This window comes from Bos grunniens, chromosome 10, assembly GCF_055505025.1.
Source record: "Bos grunniens cultivar Pamir isolate PY7600 chromosome 10, Bosgru_T2T1.0, whole genome shotgun sequence".
NCBI classification, from domain to species: Eukaryota; Metazoa; Chordata; class Mammalia; order Artiodactyla; family Bovidae; genus Bos; species Bos grunniens.
The window spans coordinates 23,934,795-23,953,377 of record NC_141174.1 but is presented as its reverse complement, the minus strand read 5'-3'; the positions used below and the strand labels follow the sequence as shown (position 1 = coordinate 23,953,377).

At 42.3% G+C, this 18,583-nt stretch overlaps 3 protein-coding genes across 7 annotated transcripts in view; 2 read left to right on the top strand and 1 right to left on the bottom strand.

Moving 5' to 3' along the window:
• Positions 1-4,373, top strand: part of PLEKHH1 (pleckstrin homology, MyTH4 and FERM domain containing H1) — a 58,984-nt gene extending 54,611 nt beyond the window's left edge. For both annotated transcript variants that reach the window (XM_086320124.1, XM_086320125.1), the window contains exons 27-29: positions 574-660; positions 917-1,063; positions 1,973-4,373. In XM_086320124.1, the coding sequence (XP_086176250.1) occupies positions 574-660; positions 917-1,063; positions 1,973-2,134 (396 nt within the window). In that variant the 3' untranslated portion in view covers positions 2,135-4,373. The remainder of the gene's footprint in view (positions 1-573; positions 661-916; positions 1,064-1,972) is intronic.
• A 7-nt stretch (positions 4,374-4,380) lies between these two features.
• On the bottom strand, positions 4,381-12,804 carry PIGH (phosphatidylinositol glycan anchor biosynthesis class H). Of its 4 annotated transcripts, XM_086320130.1 has the most exons (5): positions 12,567-12,804; positions 8,094-8,196; positions 7,637-7,803; positions 7,107-7,190; positions 4,381-5,028 (listed from the first exon to the last, which is right to left on the bottom strand). In XM_086320130.1, exons 1-5 carry the CDS (start codon positions 12,774-12,776, stop codon positions 4,936-4,938), a joined length of 657 nt encoding a protein of 218 aa, XP_086176256.1. In that variant the 5' UTR covers positions 12,777-12,804; the 3' UTR covers positions 4,381-4,935. The 4 variants fall into 4 exon arrangements, with proteins under 4 accessions (XP_086176256.1, XP_086176253.1, XP_086176254.1 ...); XM_086320127.1 differs by lacking the exon at positions 8,094-8,196 and having other exon boundaries at positions 7,637-7,846; XM_086320128.1 differs by lacking the exon at positions 8,094-8,196 and having other exon boundaries at positions 7,107-7,187; positions 7,637-7,846.
• A 5,183-nt stretch (positions 12,805-17,987) lies between these two features.
• Positions 17,988-18,382, top strand: LOC147364147 (large ribosomal subunit protein eL39-like). Its single transcript, XM_086320131.1, has one exon. It carries the CDS (start codon positions 17,988-17,990, stop codon positions 18,195-18,197), a length of 210 nt encoding a protein of 69 aa, XP_086176257.1. The 3' UTR covers positions 18,198-18,382.
• The last annotated feature ends 201 nt before the right edge of the window (positions 18,383-18,583 follow it).

Below are 18,583 nucleotides of genomic sequence, written 5' to 3'. Positions count from 1 at the left end.
TGCAGCCCTGGCAGGGAAAATTAGTCATTCTAAGACTTGCCCACCAAATAGTCACTTTTCTCCCTGGTAGGGCCTAAAGCCTTTAAGGTTGCATTATTGTTTTCCTGATTTAAAAAAAAAAATAATCCCTAGAAAATTGGTTGAAGCAGGATGCACTGGAGCTGGGAGAAACTGGGTGGAACGCTTTCAGTTTCTGAGAGCCAGGAGAAGACAGCCTGTTCTCCATGCCTGTGACGGAACAGCCAGGGCTGGACTCTGCTCTGCAGCAGGAACAGAGTGTGCTCTGCTCTGTTTTGTAGCAGGGTGGGCTGTGGGTACTGCAAGAAAGTGATACCCTTCCCCACTCAGCGTAGTTCGTAAGCGGCCAGAGCTCCAAGCCAGACGCCTCCTGCCACAAGCAGACTGTTTATCCAGTATGCTGTACAAATACCATCTTCTGTGTTTTCTAAAAGGAGAAAAAAGTTGGAAATCACTGCCTAGCAGATCCCTGGATGTGCCTTCTACTTCAGAAAGCTCTAGTGGTTCAGAATCCTAGCTGTGACTCGGTCTGATGGGATTTTCCTGTTCCCCCAGCCTGCACAGCTGTCTTCCAAGGAGAGCGCTCTAGTGTGGATTGCTGTGAATGAGGATGGAGTCAGCATCTTGGACCACAACACTATGGTATGGGAGGGTGAGGGCTGGCTCCCGGGTGGCTCCTCTCTGCACTCAAGAGTCCTGAGCTGAGTGACCGTGGTTGCTCTGCCCCCACTACCCCCACCCCAAGCTCTGCTGTCTAGTCTAGACACAGCTATGGACATTTGGATGGAGCTCTCCAAAGTGTGGCCACTTCAGACTTCTTTCTCCTGGTCTGACGAGACTCCCAGCTCAGGAGGCAGGGGGAAAGCTACCCAGGAACTAACTGGATTGCTTCTCACAGCAACTGCACGTCACCTATCCCTACTCTTCGGTGATGACCTTCGGTGGCTGCCGAGATGACTTCATGCTTGTGATCAGATCCGTTCCAGACCAGAGCTCTGGGAAAGGCCACGTCGAGAAGTTGATCTTCCGGATGGCTGCTCCCAAGGTGGGCCTGAAAGCTGCTACAGCATTTGACTCTGATCGAATATGATGAGGTGGGCTTAGAGCACAGAAAGGAAACTGGGGTTATGATAATACCCCAGAAGGGCCCCGCCCCAAACAAAAACGTTTGGCCTTGTCTCTGATCAGTACTCCTGAGGGTGCTGGGCTGGTAGGTAGAGGGGCTGGTGGGGGCACTCCTCACGTTACTTCTTCTGTTCTGTCAGCCACAGCACTGGGCAGCTTGGGCTGGGGCCCTCTCGCTGCTCGTCCGTGCAGCAGGCCCAGGCCCAGGGCGGCTTCCTCCTCCAGGCGCTCTCCCCTTGCCTTGGGTTCTGCTATCCCAGCACTTGTCACAAGTCGGCCAGTCAGCACAGGTTCCCCTTCCCTGGGGTTTTGAAGAAGGCCCAAAGACCTGTTTGGGTTTAAGGGCCTTGTTCCTACTCGGTACAGGAAATGTTGATTGGCAAAAATAACAATTCCAGAGACTCTGAAACCGAAGTTCTGATTTATAGTTTCTGGCTCCCTTCTGAGCAGCTGGAAACCCTGTTGTTTTAATGCTAAAGCTGGAGTTTGACAAACCTCCTCCTTCTTTTAATACTGTCCCTGCCCAAGGAGAGGACACGCAGGTCCCTTCCTCCAGGGAGGCCGCCTGCCCCGGCTTGGAGACAGCCAAAGCGGAATGTTGGTCCTCCTGTTTTCAGGAGGTACCATGGACTCCAGACGCCCATTTCACTGGTTGTCTGAACCTCACCAGTAATGATCCCCCGCTTGGACATTTCCACCCCGGGTGGGTATTAAGAGACAAACCAAAGCCCAAGAAGCTTATGTACCCAGTGCAACAGCTAGTGAGAGAGCGAGCCAGAATTCAAGCCAAAGCTAGTTCCATTCCTTCGTTTCTCTGTTGTCTCCTTAGATTGCAGAGGTGACCCTCATCTTGGCCAGCTACATGAACCACTGCTCCACAACTGTGAACCCACCCTCCACGCTCGCTGCTGCCTGCCAGCCATGGGAACTGGACGGACGACAGTTCTTTGCTTCTGTTCCCTGTGCTGCCAAGGGGCCAACGTTGCTGTGAATATTTCTCTTGCCCTTTTCCCCACCACCAGCTGGTGCCTCTGGGATTAGACATGTATCCTCGGGTGATACTACTGTGATGGGTCTGATAGCCCCCGCACCCCGCCCCAGTTGTTCTGTGAAATGTGTACTTCGGTGTCCACTTTACTCTCCAGGTGCCTTATCATGTTCCAGGGCCAACCTTTAAAAATCCAGACCCAGTATAAAAACCACTTCCCCCCCGCACACACACAAAAATACTGAGCTGTGGATGCTGTTCGGTTCTAGACGCAGGGTTGCCCGCTGCCCCTGGTCACTGAGGGCATCAGTGCTGTACGTCAGCTTTCCTGCACTGCTGCTCTCAGGGAGACTAGTATTTTTTATATTGGCTATGGTCCTCACGCAGGGATTTATACTTGAAGTTTTCCTGACATCCCTGAACGGGAGAGGACTAGAATTTCCAATTCACTTGAACTTCAACAAAAGCCTGGAACTCACTCAGGCTGGACTTCCTTTCCCACACGGGAGAGGTGTTGGCGGGGCTGGAGATAAAGGAGTTGACCCACCTTTCCCCTTCCCCTGCTACACACGAGGCATCAGTGGCGCCCTTCCGGGGCAGCGGCCCCTGCCCCTGCAGGACAAGGTACTGTCCCCCGAGAATGAAGCTGGTCTCCTCACACTGGACCATCAGCGCAACGGAGTACAAGCAAGGGCAGGGGTGGGTCTACCCTGGCTTCTCCTTGTCTCATTTTAACGACTGGACAGGGCTCAGTGAAGGCTGTGCTTACTACTGTAGAAGGTGGGCATCACTTATTCCCCTGCTCATTGAAAAACCAAGCAAATGCATCCTGCTCTTTGCTACTCTGTGAGGCCACCAAAAATGACTCAGAAACAGAAGATCCCCCCTCCAGGCTTGTGAGGATTTGCTTAAGACTTCTAGTGAACTTGCACTGGGAATTAGTTTGAGGGCAGAGCACACACATGTGTTATCTGATGCCTGACTGAAAGTTTCTTTCACCTTTTGCCTCCTGGTGATGCCAATATCTCCCCACCCCCGAGTGAGACCTGCTGTTGAGTGCAGAGATGGTCTTGTCTCCGCCCTCCCCTGACAGGGGAAAAAAAAAAAAAAGACGAAAGAGTTCATTTATACTCTGATATTCCAACACGGGAGAAACTGAGTTTTATTTCATAGCTCTAACTCAGCCTTATCATTTTTCAATAAAGTGCTGAACAAACTACATGAGTTTAGCAATAGCATCTATGAACCAAGCCTTTAACCCCAACAAAGTGTGTGGTGGGGGCACACTGCAAAAACTGCAAGGCTGGAACTAGTTTATCTGAACACCTCAGCTGCTGTAAGCTTCCCCTCTCACCCTTTAAACTGAGAAGCATGACGAAAAAGGCAGCACATCAGAGTGTCTGCCTCTTTTAAATGAACTGGACTTTGCCAGGCTGGCAATTTTATAGCTGCCTCCCAATTTGGTTTCTCCCTTTCCCCCACGATTTGGGATTTAGCTGAGACATTTCTACCTCGAACAAGTCACATGTCATATGTCCCACAGAATCCTGAATAACCCTTCCAGGGCTGGTGTAAAAGGCAGAAGTTACAGCTCTGGTTTTGTAATATCTTGAATATCTCTAAGACAAATAAGGATATTATCCTATCCAAATAAGGATAATATCCTATTAATAAGGATATTATCTACAGGACCCTGTACAGAACTACCTGTACAGAACACAGGAGCTAGGTGGACAGAGACTAGACTTTTGTAGGACATTGCTTCCTACTAACCAGTCCCTGAAGGACTTGCTTTTTTTCTTTCTTAACTTTTATACAGGGACACTGCATAGTTGGAACAATTATCTTTTTCAAAAGAGCTGATGTCAGGAGTTAAAATAAAAAATCCCAAGGAAAAAGTAAGCAGGAATGGAACTGTGTTCCTACTCAGTTTAGAGGGTCAAGCTGTTTTCCCTGCCCTGTCTTCTTCCCAGCCCTTCAGGAATCCTCCCTAGTTTGTTGATTTTATACAAAAGAAACAACCTTATAAACAAAGGCTTCTATAGTATGTATGTTTATCCTTCTTCAACATGTCTGGGAACCAAAGTCAAATTTCTGTCTGGCTTTTTGTTTCATCCCTCTTGGAAAAAGAAGTTTTTGGAGTCATAGACAATGCTGAGTAACAAGAGTATTAATGTACTTGACACCCTTGACTGAAATGCCACGATCATGTTTGTCAATAAAAAGCAGCTGTCTGAACCAAGCAGTGGTGTATGTCTTGGAAGAATATCTGTTTATTAAGAGAATCATCATAAAGTAACCCTGTACAGAACACAGGAGCTAGGTGGACAGAGACTAGACTTTTGTAGGACATTGCTTCCTACTGACCAGTCCCTGAAGGGCTTGCTTTTTTTCTTTCTAACTTTTATACAGGGACACTGCACAGTTGGAAAATTATCTTTATCAAAAGAGCTGATGTCAGTTTCCCATTTTCTATAAATTCCAACAAAAAGTAAGCCCAAGTGTGCTCACAAAGTGCGCTTAGTCAGCATTACTCCTAACATAGAGTTTCAAGGTCTCCCCTCAATTGGTAAAATAAATAAAACCTTACAAAAGGAACACTAAAATATACATTAATACTTTGCTCAATATCACACAATAAGTTAAGTTTTCAGTCACCTTCTCTATGGCTCTGAGATCCACCACATCCATACTGGTTTCTCAGACTATGTCCACTTGAAGGTTTAAAATACAGAAAATAAGCCAACCACTGTGGCTTAGGAGTCTCCTCTGGAAGACAATACTGGCTTTCTGAATGCTGGGACTCATGGGCTCATTGATGCAGCTTTCTGGTGTGCCAGGATCTCCTGGCAGCTCCTGTACACTTCAATCAAGCAGTCCAGCCGGGGCTTGGCACTCTGAATTCCAAAGGGGAGAAATGCAGAGTCAAGATGAACATAAGAGACTGATGAGTGGTGCTGTGTCCAAGTGCAACCCTGATCTCTCACCCACAAGCCGGGGGGTCTAAACGGCACAGGTGTGGGCTCGAGAGGTGGAAGTTCAGGCCTCACAGGACTTTGCTGGGAGTGATCCTTAACCAGGCCCACAGCCCAGCCTGTGAACTGTGGGAAGCAGGAGCTCAAAAGACAGTTTTTAATCTGTCTAAATTTCATGATATCCACCTAAGAGCAAGAAAGGGGAGTAACAAGGACAGACCCTCTTGGGAAGTGTCGCAAGCTGTGAAGCAGCTCTCAGAGACAAGAAGGGCACTTTGATATGTAAATACTGCAAATTATTTTGTATAATGAAATATAATACAATCAAAAGAAAAGCCACAGAATGAGAAAAATGTATGTGGAAAGCATATTTAATAAAAGTTGGCTACCTAAAATAAATTGTTATAATGCATAATCAATATGTAGTATCTGCTTGACTAATAGAGGAGATGGATAGTTTAAAACAAGAGAAAATACTGATAGGTAATACAAGGAAATATAAAAGTCTGTTATTTAAAGAGATACAAATTTAGTAACTCTAAATTCCTTTAATATATACTAAACTAAAAAATAGCTAAAACTACTGTTAGACAAGACTACATAAAAACAAGCACAAATTCCCAAAAGTATGGTCTAATCTCTAGAGCCAAATCTCAAACACTATTAAAATCTATGAAAGTATTCATAAGCTTTAATATAATTTTGAGATAAATTCAAAAGAATTTTAGCTTAGCTGCCTTAAATCCTTTGTGAAAAAGGCAGTGAGGCAGAATTAACTGCATACATGATTTACATACCTATAAAATAATTGACTGTAATTATGTTTGTATAAGTATTTTTTATACGAGCAAAACAAAAAATAATCTGGATGTGGTTTTAAAAGCTAGCAAATGATGTGGCTAAATAAACTAATATTTGATATGATGATATAATTATTTAAAATAATAAGTATAATGGCTTTTGTAGATACATGAAAAATATATTAAAAAAGCAATTATGGCTGATTCACATTGTTATATGGCAGAAACCAATTACAACATTGTAAAACAATTATCCTTCAATTAAAAAAGAAAGAAAAGAGTTAACTGGAAAAAAAAAAGCAAGACGCCAAAATAGCGTATAGCAGTCTGTATGGATCAGTAACATTTATGTAAAATCATATATTGGGCTTCCCTGGTGACTCAGTGGTAAAGAATCCTGCCAATGCAGGGGACCCAAGTTCCATCCCTGGGTCGGGAAGATCCCCTGGAGAAGGAAATAGGCAACCCACTCCAGTATCTTTGCCTGTGTAATCCCATGGACAGAGGAGCCTAGGGGGCTACAGTCCATGGGGTCTCAAAGAGTTGGACACAACTTAGTGACTAAACAACAACAAAAATCACATACTAGCAGACTGACAGAATCGAAGCAGGTGAATGATGATATATATGCAGAAGCTGCTGCTATGAATGATGATATATACGCAGAAGCTGCTGATAAGTCGCTTCAGTCGTGTCCGACTCTGTGCAACCCCATAGACGGCAGCCCACCAGGCTCCCCTGTCCCTGGGATTCTCCAGGCAAGAACACTGGAGTGGGTTGCCATTTCCTTCTCCAGTGCATGAAAGTGAAAAGTGAAAGTGAAGTCGCTCAGTCGTGTCCAACTCTTCTCGACCCCATGGACTGCAGCCTACCAGGTTCCTCTGTCCATGGGATTTTCCAGGCAAGAGTACTGGAATGGGGTGCCATTGCCTTCTCCGCAGAAGCTGCTATATATGTATTATTATCTCTAGAATTTGTATAGGTTCCTAATATTTCTGAAAGTTTTATCTGCCTCAGAAAGGAATTTCTGAAATAACATTCTAATTCCTGGTAAAAATATCCCTCAGGAATCCTCAAATATTCTTGACAATAGAAGATCACATTCCTACTGAACCTAAGAAGCAGTGGATCTGCTCAGAGAAGGAGTAAGGTAAAGGACTTCTCTAGAGAAAAAACTTAAGAAAAGTCTTCTGTGCTCACCTGGAAGATGGGTACTACTTGGGATATCCCATGTGGTTCCACTGGATCCTTCAATAAAATGCAGAGGTAGTAAATCACCTTCTGCTGTAAGAAAAATAAACCAAATAAGGAGAGATCTAGGTGAAACTCAGTTTTCTTTCTCAAAACTTCATAAATAGCACTTGATAGCTTCTGAACTGAGAGAAGGGTATATTCTCATTCTTTAGAGGAAAAAAGACAAAAGAACAACAACCAGAGATGATTCTGAAGCTGGGCTAGAAAATAAAGTTGAAATGCTAACTCCCTACCCATGAAAACCTACTGCATCTCTATAAGAATAAAGGGCATATGTTTTCAATACAAGTTTACTTTTATGGTTTAAAGACATGCCAGCCAAAAAGAAAACACTCTAAGTACTAGTACACAGAGCCCTAAAGTTTAATTCTGTGACATCGTTACTTGAGGTATTAAGACTCAGTTTAGATCCAGACACACCCCATGGGCTGCCTCCTCTAGGGAGGCCTGTAACATTTACTGATTTAAATACTTACCATGTAAATAGCCTCATTAATGATGACATCCTTCACCTTGCCCATCTCAATGAAGGTGGTACTTTCTTTGCCTGAGGCATAGGATGAGGTCATCTGGATACCCAGGGAATCAATGATTAACAGAGTCTCATGATCAATCTTTACAAAATGGAGGTAACCAAGCAGGCCTAAGAGAGTGATGAAGATGGCAGCAGAGAGGATCATGCTGTTCTGAAGAGAGAGCCAGACACAGGCGGTTAAGATTATCAAGTGTTCCTCTGCTGGTTAATAAGTCAACTCCAGACAATGTGGAAAAAAACCTTTGTTCTCCTTGAGGTGAATGGATAGGAAGAACGTGCGTGAAGTAAGAGGAAGCTACTTTTATGTGGGCTCTGCAATGCTAGGAAAGCACATGATAAGACACACCCAGACAACAAATGGACAGGTCTGGGGAGAAGAACCTCCCTCAGCAGGATACCCATCACACTGCTCTCAGAGATTTTCCTTCCAAAATTGCAACTTAAGGACTCAGATTTTTTCTTCTCACCTTTCATCAGTAAAACATGTAGCAAAATCTCAGACTGAACACAATAAATAATAACATGCTTAGCACAGTGCAGCAGATAACACTCAACAGCCACTCCTGCTTCCCAACACTCCTGCAAACGACTGGTTCAGAAATGGACCAATGGCACAACTCTAGCCGGTGACATATGAGGGGAAGTCTGCTGGAAGGCTTTCTAGAAAACTAAGTCCATCTCAAGAAAGAGGTCTAAAGAAGAGAAGGCCCCTTCATCCTAAAGTTTGGATGCCCAGAACTACAAGGCCTCTGCCAAAACTGTGTGGAAAGCTGGGCTGAGGACAGGTAAAGGGTAGAAGATTGGTAAGATGAAAAAACTAAAATCAACCGAGCCTCTTATGCCCTCTAGAGTCCTTCTTCATCTTGACTTCTGGTTTTGTTAAATAATAAAGATCTTACTACTCAGGGCCCTTTTGGTTGTTTTGGGTTATGACTGAGTGATATGTTAAGGCTGACTGACTAGCTGAAATGACTAAGGACAGTGTTAAGAGTCCCCGAAATGGTATTTATTTGATTCTAAGAACCTTTTAACATTTACAACCTTTTAACATTTCTGAAGTTGAAGTGTGTTTTTCTATCGAGGTATGTTTGTTTTCCTTTTTTTTTTTTTTCCCCAAAAAGCTATTTAGAAGGATGGCACAGGAAAAAAAAATCATTGATGACCTAGAATCACAAGAGATTCACTAATTTATGGCTGTCATTCCTTGAAGGCAGGAGGTGTTTTACTAATCTTTGTTACTGACAAGATATCCTCTCTGACCTACTAACTCTAATGAGACTCTTGTTGAACAATACAGGCCTTGCTGGCCAAGTTATAGCAAGACTCTTGCTAAGTGAGTTTAGAGAAGACTCTCACCTTGGTTATCTGATCACCCTGGCCTGCCTTCAGCAAGAATCCTGTTGAATCAATTTAGCCAGAATCCCCCATTTACTCCTCATGTTTCCTTTTAGTAATTTTGTATCCATTGACCACTGACCCTGCTCTTTGGCTATAAATTTCTACTGATCCCTGAGGTATGCAGAATTGAACCCAACCTTCAATACTGAAGTCTCTTTTCTCCCATTGCAACAGTTTCTGAATGAAATCTGTTTTTACTGCTTTAACTACTGACTAGCTCTGGTTTTCCTTCAAAGTACCTTTCTACTTCTTTATATATAACACATAGTTAAGAGTTAGATAAGAAGTCTAGGAACTATTTGGGCCTGTGATCTGCTTTTGTCTGGTCCACATTAAGCTAAAACTATTTTTGGTTTGTTTGGTTTTTTTTTTTTTTACATTTTTTGAAGGGTTGATAAAATGAAACAGAAGAATATGAGACAGAGACCTGCAAAGCCTAAAATATTTAGTTTGGCCTTTTTAGGAAAAAGTTTGCTGACCTCTGCACTAGATAATTATTTGTTAATTACAAATGGAAGATGGAGAAATCTATGTGCTGGGTCTTTGATGGGCCCAGAAATATCTACTTTGAGTTAATTAAATGTCTAGTACCTAGTACAGTGTCTTGTACATAATGTGAACTGAATAAGCATTATGGAAGAATGGAGAGAGATAAACTTATGTTCTGGCCCTTACAGATTTATTAGAGGCAAGATTAAATATATAAAATATTTTTGGAGAATACTATGATATAGAGTGACTAAGACAGGATTAACAGAGAGAGAGAAAAAGCAAGAAAGAGAGAGATTAAAGCACACAGGAATATCCTATGAAGACTTCTAAGGAAGCAGGATTTAACTGGTGCTGAGGAGGTGGTGATTATTGACAGATATACTTAGCTGAGAAAAGGAAGGGGAAAGAACATTCCAGGTTGAAATAAGTAAGGTAAAAACCTAGAATTCTAATAGAACTGTGAATTAAAAAACTGGGAGGAAAGAAGGAATGAAGAACAAGTATATACTTAGGGGATTTTAATATTATTTTTAAATTTTTTATTTTATTTTGGAGTATAGTTGATTTATAATGTGTTAGTTTCAGGTGTAGAGCAGAGTGATTTCAGTTATACATATTCATATATCTTCACATTTTGAAATTCTTTTCCTATTGAGGTTATTACAAAATATTAAGTAGCGTTCCCTGTGCTATACAGTAGGTCCTTGTGAGTTGCCTATTTTAAATATAGTAGTGTGTATGTATCAACCCCAAACTTCCAATTTATCCCTCCTCCCTTCTTTCCCCTATGGTAACCATAAGTTTGTTTTCTAAGTTTGTGAGTCTGTTTCTATTTTGTAGGTAAGTTCATCTGCTTACTTAGGGGGTCTGACCCATATCAGCTTTCCTATAAAGTAATCACTGCCCAAAACTTTATTACCCCTGCATTTTTTATACTTAATTTTTCTTTCTGAAATTCTAACAATTCAATATTGGTTTGGGTTGAAGTAAAGCCACATGTTTTAATGAATTCCTCCAACAGATTTCTTCTTATACAAGCTGAGATTCAGTACTCTGATTAATAGTTTTGAATAGGAGGAAAAATAGAAATTCTGGTACACAGAGCCCTTAAGAAGTGCTGCAGTGGAGTTTAAAGGAAGGTAAGGTTACTTAGCCCTGGACATTGATGAGGGTTAAGTAGGATATACCAGGATGAGATAGATAAGTACACAAGGGAGCTGGTGTAGAACAAACCTCCCATTTAAAAATTCTGCTAAGCAAGCCATCAGACAGCCTTGGGTTTGAAGCCCCAGTAGGCCATTTACTAGTTTTATCACTTCAGATAAGCTACTACTCTTTCTAAGTCTCGGTTTTCTTCTAAGGTTGAAATGAGACATTCAGTAAGGCAGCTGGCACTCAGTGGGCTTTAATAAATATCTGTTCCCTCCTCCTCACGGAGAAGGCAATGGCACCCCACTCCAGGACTCTTGCCTGGAAAATCCCATGGATGGAGGAGCCTGGTAGGCTGCAGTCCATGGGGTCGCTAAGAGTCGGACACGACTGAGCGACTTCACTTTCACTTTTCACTTTCATGCATTGGAGAAGGAAATGGCAACCCACTCCAGTGTTCTTGCCTGGAGAATCCCAGGGACGGCGGGGCCTGGTGGGCTGCCGTCTATGGGGTCGCACAGAGTCGGACATGACTGAATCGACTTAGCAGCCTCCTCACATGACTATGCGGAAAGAACTCAGGCTAGTACTGAAATTCAACTATATTATATATTAAATTTTTTAGGGGGCAGGAGGAAGAACTGTCCTGGCATTTCAACCAGTTCAACTGACTTATGAACTTTTAGATACAACTGATACAAATAAGGGTCTAAATTTTGTGTATATCTACACTAAATTAACCATGCTCTGAAATATGCTCTAGTGGCTTTTTCAAAAAGCTAGTGGGGGACTTCCCTGGTGGTCCAGTGGTTAAGAATCCACCTTGCAGCCCAGTGGATGGGGGTTGGGTCCCTGGTTGGGTGAACTAGGATCCTACAGGTCACGGAGCAACTATAATAAGCAAGCAGCTGCAACTACCTGCCACATCCAAAATAAAAAAAGCAATTTTTTTTTTTAAGAAAAACAAATAGATGCAGTATTGAAAACCATACCCAAATTACAGAAACAAATAGCCTTGCTATACTTAGCTCTGGTCAGATCACTCCTGGAATAAGACATGTCACTCAGGACACTACATACGAGACTAAGTTAAAAATGAAAAGGGCAATTAGGATGATTCCTTTCATTTGAGAGTTGTCACGATGCTGCTACATATGACCCTCACAATGCTGTGGCGTTGGCATAGCAGGTATCAATTCCATTTTAGAGGTGTGAAAACTGAACCTGAGAAAACACTGATAGGAGTCAATCTGGAAATTAAGCACAAAACCACCCGTCTCTGCAATCTCAACAGTTCTTTAGAAAATACTTGGAAGTGGGGTAGTGATTGTGGGGTGCGGGAGGTTAGACTGTCCTGAAAAGAGAGATTCTTAACCTGCGTATGAGAACTGTGGAGGCAAAGGCAGTTTCTCGAAGACTGTAAAAGGTATTGTCAGCAGCGACTCCTGTGAAGAGTGGAAGGGATGGGTGAGGACAATCCGTCCACCTAGTTCTCTAAACTCTTGGAACTGAACTACCGTGAGCCTGTACTACACAGAGCACATGGAAGTTAACGTTTTAGGCTGTCGAGCAAGGACGAGATGTATGCTGAGTGGAACCACAGCGCAGAGAGCAGCGACCCCGGAGCGGGGATAAAGTACAAGAGCGCAAAGTTCACTCAACGTTAAGGAAGGAAGAGAGCTGTCCAGCAGTGGAATGGCGTCCCCAAAACCAGGGAGTTTCTGCCCTCCAGGCCGCACGACTGTAGGAGGGTCCGGTGAGAGCTCTGGGCTCGAGCCTAAGACCCCACAGATCCTTCCAAACCCAAGCCCCGACTCCGAGGCCGGCCTTACCTCACAGAGTGTGAAGAGTCCGTAGGCCGCCAGCCACACGGTGCAGGTGACAGCGGTGAGCGAGCGCAAAGAGATCCGAGGGCAGCTGAGGCAGAACTCCAGGCAGGAAGGGGAGTAGTATCGGCGGTGCAAGGCCAGGCGGCCGCCGCAGATATCTGAGAAGCTTCGCTTGTCCTCCATGGCCGGCTCGCCCGCCCCAGGCCCGGCCATGCCGCGCCGCTCTAGCGCGCCCTCCAGCGTCCTCTCGCTGGCTCTGGACTCACTTCCCCACCGCGGAGTTGGCCACGCCCCTCCCCTGGCGGCGCGCAGCCGCAGTTCGGCGCGGACGACGGGGAAGGCTCTTGAGGGGCTGTCTTTTCACGCCTTGCGCGGCCGGAATTCTAAGCGTATATAATCACCGAGATTCTTAGGGGGTGCCAGTGCCTGAGCGGACAGATAAAAACCGCTATTAACGTGCTTTCCGCTCGACAAACTGATTTTTATTTCCAAGCTAAAGGGCATCCCCAGGAGGCAGTCAGCAGGTATTCGTTCATACCACTCATTTATTCATTCATTCCGGTGCCGTTTTAAGTGCTGAAGGTACAGAGGTGAACAGGATCGACAACGTCTTTGGCTTCAATCAGCTTCCTTCTTATTGAGAAACAATATAGAAATAATTCCAGGGAGTGTTGTTGCAGTAATATGACCTGCAGGGGTGGCTTGGTCTCTGGGAACGCTAGAGGAAGAATTTGCCAGGAAGGAGGACGAGAAAAGACAAAGCCCCCGAGGCTGAAACAGGATTGGCTGTTGGAGGAATCGATAGGTCAGAGAGGCGAATGCGAGGGAAATGCAGTTGGAAGTTAGGGAAGTAGGTAGGGGTCAGATCCAGGAGAGTCTTGTAGGGCCTGGTAAGGGGTCTGGATTTCATTGCCTAGTTTTCTCTCCCAGACCACTAAGTGGAGCACTGAGTAGGCAGACAAGTCCTGGCTGGAAGGGTTAGCAAGAGTGAAGGATGCAGAAGGTATAGATAATAAAATTACTAAGCTCATGAGTAATAGAGACTTGTGGATTCCCTTTTCTTTTTTATTTGAAGTGTGGCCCAAGAGTGCCCGTGTGGCCCGTTAAAAGAATTATGGTGCTTCAACCCTGAGGCAGCATCGTGTATTAAAGAATTTGTGTAAAAAGATGAATGGTATAAAGGTCTCATCAGCTTGTATCCTGATGAAAGTCAGGTTCAGTTTCTCCATCTTCACCCAGGATTTTGTTTTCCTTTTTCTTCAAGCATTATTTTGTTTCTCCAATTTTATTTCTGTATACTTAATCTTACCAATACACCCCTTTCATTTTGTAAATATCATGTGATGTCTTTTATAATGATAAAAGTGATGTTTGCTTATTATGGAAAATTTGAACAATACAGAAAAGAAGAGGGACTTCCTTGGTAGTCCAGTGGCTAAGACTGTGCTCCCAAGGCAGAGGTCCTGGCTTCGATCCCTGGTCAGGGAACTAGATCCCACATGCCACAGCTAAAGATCCTGCATGCCACAACAAAGACTGAAGATTATGCACGTGTACAACTAAGACCCAGTTTAGTCAAATAAATTTTTTTAAAAATCGTCACCATACATGGTTATAAAAAATAAGAAGAAAAATTTAAACCATCCATATTTCCACTACTCAGAGATAAACACGTTCAGCGTTTTGGGGAACCCACTAGTCCTAGAGTTCTTAACTTGCACACCATAGATAAAATCAGAGTTTTATCTTTAGTTTCTTAACTTCTAATTGAAATTTAACATTTCTTTTGATTATGAAACAAACCAATTAGTATTAGTAATACTTGTGATTTTTGTCACTGATAGAAACCACAGATATTTTCATCTCATAATAATTATCTCAAAATGTCATTTCCACTCATTACTTCAAAATTTCTGCAGTAATTATTAGACCAACTACTGTTACTGCTGCTAAGTCACTTCAGTCTTGTCCGACTCTGTGTGACCCCATAGACGGCAACCCACCAGGCTTCCCCGTCCCTGGGATTCTCCAGGCAAGAACACTGGAGTGGGTTGCCATTTCCTTCTCCAATTCATGAAAGTGAAAAGTGAAAGTGAAGTCACTCAGTCGTGTCTGACTCTTAGACCCCATGGACTGCAGTCTACCAGGCTCCTCCATCCATGGGATTTTCCAGGCAAGAGTCCTGGAGTGGGGTGCCATTGCCTTCTCCGAGACCAACTACTAGATCTCCTTATTTAATGTGTCAGTGGAAACACATATTACCATAAGACATTTTTTAAAATATTCTGATAACTATTTTAATTCACTTATGTTTGAAATTCTGTGTGTTCATTTATAAACAGTACTGTGATAAGGGGTCCATTAGGTTTACTAGATTTACAAAGTATCTGTGACAATAAAAAAAAAGTGAAGAACCTATGCATGCTCAGAATTTCACCACTCTAGAGTCATTGAAAAAAGACACCTAAGACACCTATTTAAAGTACTACTTTAAGTATTTAAAATACTTAATTTTTTGAATATTAAATTATTATATTAAATATTAAATTCTAGGGACAAATAGTATGGTAATATAATTCCACAATCTTTATAATCACTTTGCTCTATCAGATCGTCTTCTTGACCTGCTTATCTGCGGTAGAAATTGAAATCTGGGTATTTGCCATTTGCTTAGATGCTGCCTGGGATATAAAGTGATAAGTTCTCACGACCATAACCCTGTAAAGACAGCAAGGAGTGATATATATATTTTTTAGCTCTCAATTTTGGACTTCTAAGTATTCATCAGCCTCAAAAGTTCGGTGGAGGGGACTTCCCTGGCAGTCCAGAGGCTGAAACTGTGCTCCAAATGCAGGGGGTCCAGGTTCAATCCCTAGTCAGGGATCTAGAACCCACATGCTGCAACTAAGAGTTCACGTGCCATAACTAAGACCTGGTGAGGCCAAATAAATAAATACATAGAACTAACTAAATAAAAAATTTTTTTAAAAAGGTCGATAGAATATAGCAGCAAGGGAGGGTGGGCTGACGAAAAGAATTCAAACTTAGCAATTGGCAAGTTTTTCCATGGAGTGTTATTAATGATATCTTTTTTCAGGGTCACTAAAGGAGTCTCACAACTAATTCCCTAGTGAATTGAGTTGTGGAGAAGCAGAGAAAGGAAGTAGGAGAAACACATACCCTGTATATGTCAAGGTACTAACTGCTATGAAAATAAAATGTCAGTAGCATAACAATAAATGTTGGTTTATTGTCTGTCTATAGTCCATTTAAGTGCTTCTGGTCAAATGACTCATCATTTCTGCCTGGTGATAACTCAGGGACCCAGGCACCTTCTGTTTAGTGGCTTCACAATCTCTTGGGGCTTCCTCAAGTTCCCTTCCATTTGATCTGCATCTAACAGATGAGTGGGCAAGCATAGAGGATCATTCCTGGGAGGGTTTTATGGCCAAGTCTTCGACCCACGGAACTCATAAACATGGATATATGTAACTTCAAAGGAGGCTGGGAAACACTATTAGTATGCCAAGTGGTGAAAGAAAAATGATTTGGTGAACAACTGGCCAGTCTTTGCTACACTTTCCAAAGAGTTCTGGCTACAAGAACTAGGAAATATATTTGAGTGAATTGAGCATTGTGGTGGCAATATACAGGATTAATCTGACCTATTTTTGATAAAACGGGTACTTACTTCAACTGCTGAAGTTGTTCTTGGAAGCTGAGTGTTTATGAATAGTAAGAAAAATATCTAGCCAAAGAATTCAGATAACTTTTTACTTTTATGGCCCATGCTAGATTCCTTTTTTTTTTTTTTTTTTTGGCTGTGATGGGTCTTCATTGTGACATTGGGGCGCTCTCTAGTTGTGGAGAACAGGCTCTCAAGTGTGTGGGCTCAGTTGTTGCAGCACGTGGGATCTTAGTTCCCCTACCGGAGATTAAACCTGCATCCTCTGCATTGGAAAGCGGATTCCCAACCGCTGGACCACCAGGGAAATCCCCATGCTAGATTCTTAAAACCTTTCTATAGAGCTTTCTCTTAGTATTTACTTACACTTATTGATGGCATAATTTTTCTAAGAATACTGTCTTATTCTGTAGTTTTTATTGTTTCTTTTTCTTATGATATAGCAGTAATGATTTGCTAGAAGGAAATGGCAACCCACTCCAGTACTCTTGCCTGGAGAATCCCATGGATGGAGGAGCCTGGCGGGTTACAGTCCATGGGGTCACAAAGAGTCAGACACGACTGAGTGACTTCACTTTCTTATTTTCAGGGGGACTTCCCTTGTAGCTCAGTCGGTAAAGAATTTGCCTGCAGTGTAGGAGACCCGGGTTTGATCCCTGGGTTGGGAAGACCCCCTGGAGAAGGAAATGGCAACCCACTCCAGAATCCTTGCCTGGAAAATCTCATGGACAGAGGAGCCTGGTGGGTGCAGTCCATGGGGTCTCAGAGAGTCGGGAACGACAGAGCAACAAACACTAACACTTACTTAACTGAGAGTAGACTTAATTTAGGACCACTTACTCATAGGGGAGAAAAAGTAGAGGCCCATCTAAGTGAAAAGAAATTCCAAAGAAATAGGGTTTTAAAAAGATGAAAATTATACCTCAATTTTTAAAAAGCCAACCAAAAGAACTTAAAAAGCTTGTTGGAATTTTGTGAAATTGATCAAGAAAGAATTTACTTTGCATAAAAAAAGGTAAATATAACACTTCATTTTGTCCAGAATTTCATTTTGGATTATCTATGTAGTGTGGATATGCCTCTTTCTATAGCTTTTTTTAGTGAGATTTCTTTTGGTACTACATTACATATATGAAACTGTTTTAGAAAAAACTTGGTCTACTGTGTTTCTCCTTTACTCTTACACTACTACCACACTCACAACACTTCTGACACCAAATGCTGGGGAGGGGGGTCCCACACCAAGGACAATAATTCTCTGTGACACCAGTTTTCAGACTCCATTATGTTCTGTTCTCTTTTGTTTTTCCTTGTGCCAGCATCAACCTGTCTCATTACTTCACAGTAGGCATTGATTTCTCATAGTGTTAAGTCTTTCAACAGTGATATTTTACTTCAAGACTGTTGAAATATTTTACTTCAAGACTATTGCTGGCTGTTCTAGGTTCTTTGTATTTTCACCAAAAATTTTGCTTGGATTGCATCTGTCAATCAATTTAGGGAGAATTGACATCTTGTTTTTTTAACTGAGGTATAGTTGACTTACAATATATAAGTTTCAGGTGTACAACATAGTAATTCACAGTTTTTCAAGATTATACTCTACTTATGGTTATTATAAAGTATTGGCTATATTCCCTGTACTGTACAATATATTCTTGTAGCTTATTTTTTTTGCTTTTGCTTTGTTTTTTTTTTTTAACTTTTGTTTTGCTTATTTATTTTTTAACATCTTACTTATGACTCTTTTCTCTTCTCCGCCATCCTATGTGCGGTTGAGTTCTCTCCTCACCATGTCTTCTCACAAGACTTTCAGGATCAAGCGATTCCTGGCCAAGAAACAAAAGCAGAATCGTCCCATTCCTCAATGGATTCGAATGAAAACTGGCAATAAAATCAGGTACAACTCCAAGAGAAGACATTGGAGAAGAACCAAGCTGGGTCTATAAGAAGCAAACTGGGTCTATAAGAAGTGGTCTTAACATGTGTGGCACACATGTTAAGACCACTTTTTTAAGCAGCCAAATCACAATGAGAACATCACTACTGTAATGCTTGGCTCCTGATGTTATTTCCTCACTATCGGTCTGAGACCCAGTAATAAATATGAAACATTGGAAGAAAAAAAAACAAACATCTTACTTATGTTAAGATTTCTAGGTCTTGAACCTGGTACTGTATATCTGTTTATTTACGTCTTCTGTAGTTGTCTTGTACATCTTTCATCACACTTATTTCTAGGTATTTGGTGCTTTTTGATACTCTTACAAATAATATATATTTTAAAAATTTTATTACCTGTTTCTTTTAATAAGATATGTTATTTTCCCAAAAA